The following is a 14571-nucleotide window of genomic DNA, read 5'->3' on the forward strand; positions in this document are numbered from 1 at the left end:
ATTGGAACTACTTTTAAATTGTCAAGATGGCGGCCAGGAGATCTGAAGCGTCCTTCACAACGCCAGTGAAAAGTGTAATACCGGACAGTCTTCGCCAAACCTGCATCTTATGCAAGGAAGAAAAGAAACGTTTGCATTGCCTTACTAACTATAAAGCTAGAAAGGATAATTATGTTAAGACATTGGAAGACTTCACTGGTTGTAATTTAGAAACAGAACTCCTAGACAAAATGTTTTCATGCGAAACTTGTATCAACAAGATTAACGCATCTTTCCTTCTAAAACGTACATTTATTAAGAATATAGGAGATTTTACGTCCATGTATAAACGATGCAAGCGTCAGTCTGTCGCCAGCCAAATACAAAGGTCGGTGGAAAAGTTGAAATGTTTGCGACTGGACGATGTCGAACCGAAGAAATCACGCCAAAAGTTAAGTTATGGTGTTGATACTAGGCCAATTGATAATTTGTCAAGTACTACGCCTACATCACAAGAACACGACGATGAAGATTCTGATAGCTTGTCATTCCAACCGCTAATACCTAATGTGTCTGACCATGTGTATAGTTTAAGTGGGCACCCTGTACAATCAAGTGATGATACACATGATACATGTATATCCGCCAAAGAATTCATCAATGAAATACGTGATCATGACCTGTCAGTATCTGAAATTGAAAATTCCATTCAGTCAGTTTCAAAGTTGGGGAAAAGTGTGCTGTTTATTAAAGATCCAGAAAAAAAATTCAGTAAAAGCTGGTCATACTGTGGATTAATTACTCCAACAATAATGTATAGCTGTAACTACTAGTATTTTAAAAATATAGTTAATTTATGTACAGTACTGTAATAGACCTTTTGGCTTAAGGACTTGGGAAAAATGTTTTCAGGTGACAAAATTTCTGCAGAGTCTAAGCTGTCCACAATGTCTGTGATCTACGGTATGATCCTACATTGTAGAAATGTGAAGGCCTGTGCTATTCAGCGCATTTTATCTGCATTGTGTATAAGATATCATGCAGATAATAAGGTATCAAAACTGTAACATTGAAGTTACACTGTTCAGTTTTGTTAGTTGACGACTTTTTCTGTGTTTGACTTTAAAATTTGTTCAGTCTGAATTACTCCAAGATTCTATCGACAAGAATAATAAATATAAAAAGTTGATAGAGTGTTAAATAATTTGGACTAGATTAGATTTTGTAGTTAAATGTTTGAATTTTCTAAATTTGTTTCATTTGTGCCAATGAAGTATAGACATGTTTCTTCGCAATAGGTGCATATACGTATGTATCATGATCGATCACTAATCAATGTGAAATTATTTAATCAATTCAGACTATTATCAGATAACAAACACATTTTGATAACATTTTGTCAGAAGCCCTTACTAATACTCCTTTTTAAAAAGGCTGGTTTTGCCCATGAATTTACCTGTCTATACATCTTTTTGTGATCCAACTGACATATGTCTTTTAGGTTACCACATTTATAAAATATGTACTGTATGGTAGTTAATTTATAACATTCAACACCAAGGTAATAATGTTTAATCAAGCAAGTAAGGACTGGACCCTAACAGGCATATCTCAGGTTGGATACAGGCTTAGTGCATGGCTTCCCAATTAAATATGAAGATCACTTGCTTTAAAGGCCCACTACCTTTCCGGAGCATAATATAAAGATTTCTTAAAAATATAAATAACATAAGAAAATATATACCGATGGCCTAAAAAGAGGTTGCAACACCAAACATATGCAAGATTTTCCGCGAAATATATGAAAATAGTGGAGAGTCATTTCACTGTTTTGCCAACTGGTGCAGTGATAGTCAACTACCGTGCGGTATTTAGGACGACGGCGGGAACCATAAGACAACCCGCGTTATGAAAATTAACATTTTACATATTTTGATTGAATTGTTCAGAAGGTGATGATATATGTAGTATTACGACTCTACAAAAGTATCGATCTCATTTTACATCCCATTTTAAAAATAAAAAGCCGTTTCGGAAAGGTAATGGGCCTTTAAGAGACCACTTTTAGTCTATGGGCCGAAATAAACAATTCCATCAGAATTTAACTTGACGTCAGGATTACGAGGACAGCGGGAACAGCCATTTTGACGGTGATCAGTTGACGTCACCACGTCAACATTAGTGACGTCATTATGGTCACGTTTTGGGTGTCAGTTATACCGTCATATATTTCACTTTGCCTTGGTTAGTTTATATAGTAGAAGTGACTAGTAAATGTAAATATATATATATTTATATATGGCTCGATGATCAGTCAATCATAAAGCCTTTCTGACTAAAAATGTGATCTTCTTAATTCAAGATATTATGAATGTGCATGTGTATGTGAATGTGCGTCTGCATATATAATGTAAAAGCATCAAACATTTTACAAATACCGTATTCGACCCAATAAGCTCCCAGGGCGTTTGAAAAATTGAAAATGAAAAGGTGCTAATAAGACGAAATTATTGCAAATCTAAACAGTTTTGTGTAGTTTTGGTCTTTGTTTATGCGTGAACAATTCAAATTGAGGCCTCAAAAAGGGGGAGGGGCGCTTATAGGGACATGGGCGCTTATTGGATCGAATACGGTAATTTAATTACGATTTATGAAGGTTTCACTTTGTTGAGTTCAAAACTGCATGTGAAAAAAATAAATATAACAGTAACGCCATACATATCATTACGCAAGTCCAATTAATCACAATGAATATAATACTGTATTGAGTGCTGTAGAAATATCATATTTCTATACTGTACACAGGATGATTATTTAACATTAATATATAATTTGTTTTTATTTTTTTTACAATTACTAGAGTGGATTTTTCATATCTAAAATTGCCTTTTAAAAAAAATAATATAATTTGTCATTGTTTGTATTTTATAATATTAATGATCAAAATTAAATACCATGTATTGAATTGCTGGATTAATATTTACAGCTGTTGGAACGTCTTAATCAAGTCCATGTCACACTATCACATGAAACAAAGCGGAACCTACTGAAAGACTTTTCTGACTATTCAGAGCGCCTCATCATAGAGAAAGTGTCGCTTGGAAAAGATGGAAAAATCAATGGTGATAACTTGGATATATATGTTTCCACCAATGACATCCGAATGGAGAACAAAAATCGTGACTATCATTTCTTTGCATCTGATTTCATATTTGACCGTGTGAATGTGGACACAGCAGATGACACTTCTTCTTTGAAGAATATCGAAAAGGTTACATGGAAGAATTTTGTTCCCTCTACTGAAGAAGATCAGCTGTATAAGCAGTCTTTGAAGGTACTGTTAGGAAGGATAATGGCCAAATATGTATCCAAATTTCAATGGATGAAGTCTATCCTTCCTACTCATATCCCACACACCTTTGATGATGTTATGTCTCAGAGATCCGACGTTTGCTGGTTACCAGTTATGCTGAAGAATGAAGCTTTCTACTCGGATTGTATCCATATCATGAAGGCATATGAATCGCAGGTCATTCAATGGTACACCAAGAGTGGAAGAGGTGAGTAGTCATAAAAATAAAAGATTTTTACATGCTAATTATTACAAGTCTGAAGGTTTCATACTTTCATACTCTGCCTTCTATTTAATTTTGCTAATTATAAGAAAGAGAGCAAAAAATCGTTTTGTCATTACCTTTACACTACATACTGTAGGTAACATATTTCATTGACTATGTACGAGGGTTCGATTCCCTCCCTAGGCATAATATAATTAGCTGGTGCAAAGTGGGCAGTCTGCCTAGTGGCCCCGCATAGTCTAATGGTAATATGGAAGTTGCCTTGACATTTATTTTCAGCATGTGACCAGCAGTCAGTATCTGGCACCTGCCCCACATGAGTTTTGAACTCTCGACCCAGAGGTGAAGGGCTTGTGGTAATACATTGAGACATCTTAACCACTAGGCCACCACGTGCACAGTCCCTTAATATCGAAGACCCAAGTCTGAAATATCTTATCTAAGTAACAATTTTAATTAAAAATCTCATATAAAATGAAACCTACAAAAGATTTTATATATATTTATTCATACATAATCATACTCATTTTTGTTACAGAAATTGTACAAAAGGTTTTATAAAACATCTAGTGGTAGAGACAAAGGCACCCTGTTCAACCTTAAACTGAACATTGAACGCAGCAACGTCAATGGGAATGTTAAAAGCCGGTTTGAGGTACATTTTCAATTGATGAAACATTTACATTTTCATCAGAGACACTTTGATCAAAGTGTGCATGAACAATACGTATGCAATTTATTGCACATGCTTTCATAATAAATCATTTGTTTTGTAACTTTGTTTGTATATATCAAATGTATACAGAATATGTAAATTAGGTCAATTTATGAGCATAGGTACATTCTATATATGGTTTGTAGAGGAAAATGATGTATCCTGAATTCAGCATTTATCATGGTATGAATATATTTATATTAAAATAATTTATTGATGCACATTTGTATATGTTATTCAGGCACACGAAGATTTTGTCCTCACTGTAGGAAATGCTTATTTCCTGTCGTTTGTGATGCACAAATTCGGTATGGATTCACTAGATGCAGAACCAAAACATCCCCTACTGAAGACAAATATAAAATACATGCACAACAAGCAAACGGAGGATATCTTTGAACACATCATCAGTGAAATTATACAGGACCTTTTGTGTATCTTTCCTAAAGAGGTACATAAATTAACATTCAACAGTTAATATTTTGTATCATATAATAATAAGTTAGAATAATAAGTGCACACAATTTTTTTACCTATATATTTCTCTCTTTAGTAACACATTTAAATCAACCAGTTTTGATGAATTAAAGGCATATATAAGGAGTCAGTTTCTTACACAGTACATTGACCTAAGCTTATAAACACATAACTATTCAGACTGGACAACAAAAGAAAATGCAAGAAACTATAAGAAACTATGAAGGAATTTACAATTGAATTACATTTAAAGATGTCATTTTCAAATAGAAAGTGCTAAAGACCAAATCGAAAGATTTCTTAATTGTCTGTATTACTTATTATTAAAATTTTATTGTTTTCTTTCCTTTCATATAGGAGCCTTGTATGCTTCTGAATGTGGAGGTGCTTAACACTAGTCTTCTAGTCGAAAGTCAATGGGATGAAGGAATTCTTAAGTTTACATTGAGAATTAACAATAACAACATCATTTTCAATGTGACACCAGAACAGGCAAAGCGTGGACAGACCATTGACCTCACTGTATGTGGCAAGAGAGTCCCAGTTAGAGTCACACAAACCCACAGTAAAGCACAAGATGACTTGTATAACTATGTGATGCAATTTCTGCAATGGTTTTTCATCATCCTGACCTTCAAAGACGCAATAAAAGAAGGAGATTCTGACCGTACCAACATCACACTGAAATTTTGCATACCTGTATTTTTTGGCCATTCAGTTCTATCTAAATACCTTGAAGAATGTATTGACTACATCTTAAAAACAGAAATTGTACTATCCCAAAAGATGTCCTTAAAGGTGCGGTATGGTTCATTTGTTAACATGACCGGAAATAAAGGAGAAAACAAAGCAACAGATATGCAGAAGGAGAATGAGGTTTTAGTGCTGAAGGAACTAATTAGAGGATTAGGCTCTAACAAAACTGAAAAGGCTATCATCAGCATTACAAAAGCGGCACCTGTCATCCAAAATATTGTCACCAATTTCGATAAAATGGTAAACATATATGACAAACATACATATCATAAGAAACGGTCAATGGAGGGAGATATCAGTGTTCTTATGAAGAAACTGATTCCTTTGAACATTTGGACTCCAACACCGGGACGGACACTGGAAAACTTTCAGAAAATTAAAAAATCTCCCCATGACATTGACAGGGCACACTTCAAGGGCATTATAATGGGAAAGGTAAACAGGCTCAAGAGAGGAATACCTGTACCCACAGCACTTTCTGATGATTCTGACTCGGAGAAGGAATAAATATGCTATAGCTACAACATTTGACAGTCATAATTTTCAAATATATGGTAAGTTGCAAAAATGTATTTCACAAATTTCGGTTTAGCCTAACTAATCATGCAAGAGAACAAGAGATTTGCAGTTGGAACAGCAATCTTCTTTTGGACCAGAAAACACACAACGGTCAAATCCAAAGTGGTTCACCAACATTTCTCTCAAACATCCTTTGTGGTTACAGTATAGTACCATGTCTTCACTCATGCCTTTTCTGTTTTTAGCAATATCATTTTTATTGAAATACATCACTGCGGTAGATTTCTGTCCAAGACGACCAGCACGTCCTATCTCTTGTAAATACTTTTCCAATGTTGTAGGAGGTCTGCAGTGAATAATCCTGTCAACACTTGGAGCGTTCACACCCATTCCCAGGGCTACAGTTGCCAACACCAGCCTAATCTTTGGATTCTCTTTAGTGAGTTCTGTTAGGATGACCTGTTTCATGGAATCAGGATAGTCCTTGTGATATTGGGCAAATATCCGGTTTTCTGGAATATCATCACCATCATAGGAGTCTCCCTGAAGTGCATAAGAGGTATACTGGAAAAAATATCCCATGGCTTCCAAACTTTCAACATACATAATTGTGACAGGAAATAAATGTTTCTTTGTCTTCCGTTCAGATGCGATTGGCTCTATCAAGTCGTCATACTTCTCAAACTTATGTATATTAGGTATCCTGTTTCTGACATCCAGAAAAATGTTAGGACGATCCACATTCTCTGACACTATGATTGGTGAATGTAAACACATTTGCTTTGTTAAATCTTGGACTGATTTCGGTGTTACAGTTGCTGTTAGTAGCAAGTGGAAAGTGCTATCAAACACACAAACCACTTCACCCAAACGCTTAAATGCAGGTCGGAATTCATCTCCCCTGTAAAATACAACATATATGTGATAAATTCATAATTTTAAAGTAAAATTGCAGTTTGATACTATTAATTTCAAGAATTCTTTCAGCTGAAAAAATCAAGCTTGCTTGAGTTGTTGAATGATAACTAAATATAACAATTATCATACCTCATGTTCATAACAGTGTCTGTGATTTATTTTAGCATTTAACGTCTTTCAGTTGAGTTAGCACTCACAGCCACTATGAATGCCAACTGGACAGAGGCAAATTCCATGAAGCGCGTCATGTTGGATTTGCCTTTGTCCAGTTGGCATTCATATTAGCTGTGAGTGCCAACTGAAAGACGTTCAATATTAATATTTACATTTGGTTACAATTTTATGTTGAAATACCAAGGGATTTTTATATCTATAATGAATTAATCATTCGTTATCGTCAAGGATGGGACATTGAACAGCCGTTTTCCGTGATTGTTGACACGACAATTGCGACGTCACAATGACATCATAGTAAGCGATTGAAGCTCATAGTCTATATGACTGCCAACTGCGCTTGGTAAGGTTACATAGTGGGACTGCAGTGCAAATCTAAATATTAGTTGAAATACATCTGTAATGATAGGGAAATAAATAATTGTGTTTCCCTCTGGGGCGTGTGTTTAAAAGAGTAAAACAACAATTTTTACTCAGTGTGCTTTTAATTATATAAGTAATATGTTTACCCTCTGAATAGGTAATCAAGTCCATAGGCTACACCCTCTGAAATTATGATTTATCTCGAGGAAACAAGTTGTCATGTATCCCTCACACTAGGGAAATAAATGTATGAAAGGAATATCACATGCAGATAAGGGTACCGAAATCGACTGCAGTTTCAACTTTGCCAAATGAGTGAAATATAATTTGACAAGCATTCTGAGCACTGCAAGCTGTTGCACTGACAAAGTTATTTTTTCTAACAACTGTGTAATAGTCCTTTTTGACCCTAAATTCAATATAGAACAGATAGATCATAATATAAGGCACCATTGCAAGAAATTTAATCAAAATCCTCAAGTTATCATCTGGAAACTATCATTGGACAGACTGACAAACAGACATACTGCAGATAGACTAATACTGCAGTCCTCTCCAGCTGATGTATCTTCGCCGATTGGTCTCATCGTGTAAACATGTGGATTGGTTCGTAAACAAACCATCATATTTAACAAAATAGGTCAATTATTGCATTTTTAAACTCAGCAATTAACTAACTCATTTTATTATTACACAGAAGACATTGTCGTCAGCTTATCACCTTCTTGCCCCATTCAGTGAGGCTTCTATGCAGAATCACAGACTATCCGGATCCCTAAAGTCCTTTTTCCATTAGTTAGGGAGGTCCATACAATTAAATCATCATAAATTTCCACAAAATGCATAATCAATTATTGTGCTGAAAAAAAAGTTAAGAATTATCTTAAATATTTAACTTACCATTCTGACACCATGTGCACTTCATCAATGACTATAGCACAAACGTGCTCTTGGTAAGATTGTGATCTCAAAACTCTGGAAAATTTTGTGTTGATCAAAGCTTGGGGATGCGAGTATACTAATGTAAACTCTCCATTTTTCAACTCGTCAAATGGAACATCGCACTGAACTACAGTTGGCTGTAGTTCTTCATCATCGCCTTCTAGCTCTGGATCCGTATCAATATTTCCTTCGTTGAATGTGAAACCATGGGTACCTTCCAATACAATAAGAAATTGTAACCCTGTTTAATACTAGCAGCAATATAAGATAACTTCTCATTAGCTTAATCGATGGAGTCTCTGACTAGTAATCCATAGGTCATGAGTTTGAACCGTGGTGGAGGCAGTGTTTATAGGTTTATTTAAAATCATGCACTCTGTTAAATAAAACCCCACACTATTATAAAATTACATCTGCAGGGATACATCTAGAATTGTCTCCTTAGAGATATATTTTCTCAAAAGGGCTAAATATATCTCTAAGGAGACAATTTTAATAATATAATCCCATCTGATTTTATTTGATAATGAACACGGTTCCGGTTTCACAAAATCCTGCATTTGTGGAAGTTTTGGTATATTTGTATGTTGACCATGACCATGGTGAAGTGTAAGTGTATGAGAAATTGATATTGTAGAATGTTAGTTATTATATAATGTTTTGTCATGCATGTGTACGTGGCTACTGTATCTATATATAAATTCTACATGCACTTTCATCTCTATCCTGTGTTTCTATTGGTTCTTCCTATGTACTCTCATTGGGCCGGTTAGCTATAAAGGCACGGTTTCACTTCTATTTCATTAGTCTGGAGAAGCTCCTCGAGCTGGTCAGACTCATTCTTCTCTCTTTCCTCTATCCTGGTGGGTGTCTATATGTAGAGCGTGTGGGTGTTTGTTCTCGTTAGTAGCTATGTATTAGCTGACCGTTGAGATGGTGTGATATCCCTGTGTCCTGTGCCTTACCTGTAATGTGTCCTTGGTGTGTGTGTAAGTTACACAGGCGAAGCCTTGTGTGAGCACTGTACATGTGAACGTTGTTATATTTGTTCATAAACTATTTAACTGCATTAAATGTGTTGTTTCTTTGTCAATACGGAGCCCTAAACAGAACCTGGGTATATGATGCGGATGTAGGTTCAGTCCTACTACACATTGAGTATATACATAACTGTATTTGTTGAAATGATTAGAAAGTAAGTTAAGTATAGGTTCTTATAGTTTTATTTCATGATAACTAATTAAATGGGTGCTATGACCATTCAATTTAGTGACAGTAGGCCCTATACTACATGTATTACATGTACTTGATACATTATGCAATCAACATAATATATGCAAGTATTTTAGGGATCTGATAACAAGAGATAACCTTTTCATGAAGAAACAGCTGTTATGTGTCTGTTATTCCAACTAGTCCTACTCTTAAACCATAGATATAATGTTGAAGTCTACAGATATTGTCAGATTACATTTCCAGACTCTGTTGCAGCGATTGTGTCAAATCTATCTAAAATTGGGTTATTCATTGTAATCATAATTTAGACAACACGCTGTTACCTGTAATGTTAAGACAGCAAGCTCTTATTCCGTTTTTACGGAGACTCCTCACTTGATCCTCCATTAATGAGTTAAGTGGTGAAACAACTATGGCTGTCATCGGTTTGTCTTTGGCGTATTTACATTGGGAAAACCAGGGTAACAGTTGGAAAATCATACTTTTCCCATATCCCGTGGGTAAGATAGATATGCAGTCCTGATTGTCATACAAAGCTCTCAACGTTTCAAGCTGCTTTGCCTTCAAAATAACGTTCTTTTCAGTGAATAGCGGACAATTCCGCAAGGGAAATGAAACACATTCCTCGAACGACGCCATTTTGGGGACTTATTTCAAAACGCGGAAACTCTTCATAAGTGGTAATTCGCTAACCTTATCACAATGTGCCGGCGTAGCTACATATCACTTACAGTGATACAGCCGAGGTTAGATGTAGGGTACCGGAATCGGCCGAGGTTTGCCGAATGTGATAGAAAGGTCTTAAGGTCCTTAACAAAAATTGTGAATTATATGACCCTGGGGTCTCTAGTTTCCTCCTGGGGAGGGGGTTAAATTTACTATACTTTATATTGAGAAAACACATTTTTGCGCATTATTTGGTCATTTGTAATAGGAAATGAGTCAAATGTTGTCAGAATTATCAGTAAGAGATGGCCATTTAATCCTATTAAAAATTTTTCTATGACTGACCCCCAGGGGCCTTAGGGGCGGGGTCAAAAGGGGTCAAATAGGCTAAAACTTCAAAAATCTTCTTCTGAAATTGTGGAAATGGTAGAATCAAATACTTTTCATAAATAGAAAGGTCTTAAGGTCCTTTACAAAAATTTGGAATTACCCTGGGGTCTCACGTTTCCCCCTGGGGAGGGGGTCAAGTTTACTATAGTTTATATAGGGAAAACACATTTATGAGCATTTTTTGCTCAATTTTCATTGGAAACGAGTCAAACTTGGTTAGAATTATTAGCCTGAGATAGCATTTTAAAGTCATATCCACATTGGTTCTGGCCGACCCCCTGGGGCAGAGGGGCGGGGCTAAAAAAAGGGTCAAATAGGCTAAAACTTCAAAAATCTTCTTCTGAAATTCTTGAAATGGTAGAAACAAATACTTTTCATAAATAGAAAGGTCTTAAGGTCCTTTACAAAAATTGTGAATTATATGACCCTGGGGTCTCACATTTCCCCCTGGAGAGGGGGTCAAGTTTACTATAGTTTATATAGGGAAAACACATTTATGAGCATTTTTTGCTCAATTTTCATTGGAAACGAGTCAAACTTGGTTAGAATTATTAGCCTGAGATAGCATTTTAATATCATATCCATATTGGTCCAGGCCGACCCCCTGGGGGCAGAGGGGCGGGGCCAAAATAGGTCAAATAGGCCAAAACTTCAAAAATATTCTTTTAAAATTCTGGAAATGGTATAGTCAAATACACTTTATAGATGAAAAGGTCTTAAAGTTTGTTTATAAAAATTGTAAATTATATGACCCTGGGATCTCCTGTTTCCCCTTGGGGAGGGGGTCAAGTTTACTCTAGTTTATATAGGAAAAACACATTAATAAGCATTTTTTGCTCAATTTTCATAGGAAATGAGTCAAACTTGGTTAGAATTAATAGCCTGAGAAGGCATTTTAATATCATATCCACATTGGTCCTGGCCGACCCCCTGGGGGTAGAGGGGCGGGGCTAAAAAAGGGTCAAATAGGCTAAAACTTCAAAAATCTTCTAAAATTCTGGATATAGTAGAATCAAATAATTATCGATGGAAAGGTCTTCAGGTGTTTTATAAAAACTGTGAATTATATGACCTTGGGGTCTCACGTTACCCCCTGGGGAGGGGTCAAGTTTACTTTAGTTTATATAGGAAAAACATATTTGTGAACATTATTTGCCCAATTTTCGTATGAAATTAGTCAAACTTGATTAGAATTATGAGCCTAAGATATAGCATTTTAACATCTATATCCGTCCTCGATAACCCCCTGGGGGACCAAAGGGGCAGGACCAAACAGGGTCAAATTGATTACAATTTCAAAAAATACCTCACAAAAGTTCACAGGTTTGATGCATGCAAATACTCTTCATAGTCTAAAAAGGTCAAATTTATAAATCACTGACCAACTTCAAGGCCCAGCATATAGTGTTTATATGTCTTTAATTTGTTTCATTATTTGTTTCATTATATATTCTAACTCAGGTGACCGTTAAGGCCCATGGGCCTCTTGTATGGTACAAGTATTTATACATGTTAAATGCAAAACAAGGAGAGAGAAAAAATATTTGAATCGACTGTTATTTAACAAGACAAGGTATCGATAAAAGTGAACACATTTGTTACTTATCTTAATGTTGTGGTATTTTTATTATTTAGTTGTGACTGCTACAACCTACATCAGATGGGGACGGGAGGATTGCTCCGGGAATACAACGGATTTGGTTTACTCTGGTAAGTATCATCATGTGTGTACACCAGACATACGCATTATATGGTATACAATGGCTTTCCTGTAGGTAGGGCGTTAGAATTGTACATGTAGCCCTTATTCCATAATCTTAAAAGGCGTCTAAATTAAACTATTCGCTTCTTCGAAATATGCAAATAAGGTGTAGTAAAATTTCATCAGCAAAAAGACTCTAATTAGTATTCAAAAGTCATCGTTTGATAAAGAATCAGTCGATGTCAAATTCTTCTGTTTTTTTACAAATGCGCAAGACTATTTGTTCAAAGTCTACTCCTCAACCCTTGAGTGGATTACATCTATATTTGACGTGAAACTTCATTGGGGAAGGACAATCATATTTTAAATAAATGAGTTAGGTCCGATCTCTAGGGGCAAAATTTCCTTAATTTAAGGTTTAAAATTCTCTTTCTCCTTCATTCTTGGATTGATTTCATCCATATTTGCTGTGCAACATAAATGGGGAAGGACAATCAATTTTTATATAAATGAGCCTGGTCCGACCCCTAGGGGCTGAGGAGTGGGGCCCTAAAAGGGCAAATTTGATTTAAATCTTAGCTTTAAAATCCTACTCCTTTTTCTTCTTTGGATGTATTTCATCAATATTTTACATACTTTATATAAATGAGTTAGGTATTCTTCAGGGGTTTTATAGGGACTATTCAGTCTACGAGAACATTAAAATTTGTATATATATCGGAAAACCCCCAGTTCTAATGGAAATTAGATCAGTCGGTTTTACTGTGATATGTCAGAAAATCCCATGGTGGTGAAATGCGTGTGAAATATTCAAACTCACTCGCTGTCCGCCATTACACAATGTGGTCGAATATCTTGTATGCCGAACCCAGTCCCTTGCTTGTAGAGTAATGCTACTTTTGTCTAGAACTGCTCAAATCGCTCTGACAGAAGTGTGTTTACTTTATTAGGTGAATTGTTTTGCCTAAAAAATCATTATATCACCTCCACAGTGGTTATGTAGTTCATTTGTTTAACGTGCGTGACTTTGGCTCGGGTATGGGTACAGCGTACATATTGTACCTGCTTAATCGTATTGATCAACGATTTGTAATTACAACGGTATCAATTAAAATACTAAATAATGACGTGGAATTTGTCAAAATCTTATGTTATATGTTTCATAAGAAATGTAGAACAATACATTATGCCATATTTTGCTTCTTGGTTATGTAAAAGAATTAGCCTGAGTGAATTGTCCCTTTAAGGGATGGCGAACAACATGCAAACACATTATTGTAAAGATTTGGTATATTCCAAGATTGCATCTCGCCCACTTCTTGTTTTCAGGTTTTGGTCTCCAATCGCAATGAAAACTACTCCATAGTGGTATTAAGGGATGGCGAACAACATGCAAATATTTTCGTGAAGATTTTTGTAAGCCAAGATGTTCGCTGGGCAAACTTCCTGTTTTTAGGTGGATGACCTATAGTCGTCATGTTTCGTCCGTCGTACACCGTGCGCCGTGTGTTAACCGGTGCGATTTGGCTGAAACTTGCATGAAATGATTCTGACATGGTCCCGACAAAAGTGTTGTTATTTTCGGGTGGGTCGGAAATCCAAGATGGCCGCCACAGCCGCCATCTTGAAAACACATTTTGAACTTCTTCTCAAGTTCTAACAGTGCGATTTGGCTGAAACTTGCATGAAATGATCCTGACATGGTCCCGACAAAGTGTTGTTATTTTTCAGGTCGATCGGAAATCCAAGATGGCCGCCACAGCCGCCATCTTGAAAACACATTTTGAACTTCTTCTCAAGTTCTACCGGTGCAATTTTGCTGAAACTTGCATGAAATGATCCTGACATGGTCCCGACAAAGTGTTGTTATTTTTCGGGTAAATCCGAAATCCAAGATGGCCGCCACCTTGAAAACACATTTTGAACTTCTTCTCGAGTTCTACTAGTGCGATTTGGCTTAAACTTGCATGAAATGATCCTTACATGGTCCCGACAAAGTGTTGTTATTTTTCGGGTCGATCGGAAATCCAAGATGGCCGCCACAGCCGCCATCTTGAAAACACATTTTTAACTTCTCCTTTCAAGTTCTACCGGTGCGATTTGGCTGAAACTTGCATGAAATGATCCTGACATGGTCCCGACAAAGTGTTGTTATT

General features: G+C 36.0%; 2 protein-coding genes across 2 annotated transcripts; one reads left to right on the plus strand and one right to left on the minus strand.

The window, feature by feature from the left end:
• The first annotated feature begins 2962 nt into the window (after positions 1–2962).
• On the plus strand, positions 2963–6054 carry LOC138310027 (uncharacterized). The gene is made up of 5 exons (XM_069251177.1): positions 2963–3539; positions 3837–3853; positions 4096–4212; positions 4514–4723; positions 5107–6054. The coding sequence occupies exons 1-5, from the start codon at positions 3143–3145 to the stop codon at positions 6010–6012; spliced, it is 1647 nt and encodes a 548-aa protein (XP_069107278.1). The 5' UTR covers positions 2963–3142; the 3' UTR covers positions 6013–6054.
• Positions 5940–10579, minus strand: LOC138311123 (ATP-dependent DNA helicase RecQ-like). Its single transcript, XM_069252569.1, has 3 exons — positions 9981–10579; positions 8380–8635; positions 5940–6925 (listed from the first exon to the last, which is right to left on the minus strand). The coding sequence occupies exons 1-3, from the start codon at positions 10294–10296 to the stop codon at positions 6103–6105; spliced, it is 1395 nt and encodes a 464-aa protein (XP_069108670.1). The 5' UTR covers positions 10297–10579; the 3' UTR covers positions 5940–6102.
• Between the last annotated feature and the right edge of the window lie 3992 nt (positions 10580–14571).

This window comes from Argopecten irradians, chromosome 16, assembly GCF_041381155.1.
Source record: "Argopecten irradians isolate NY chromosome 16, Ai_NY, whole genome shotgun sequence".
In the NCBI taxonomy this organism is placed as follows: Eukaryota; Metazoa; Mollusca; class Bivalvia; order Pectinida; family Pectinidae; genus Argopecten; species Argopecten irradians.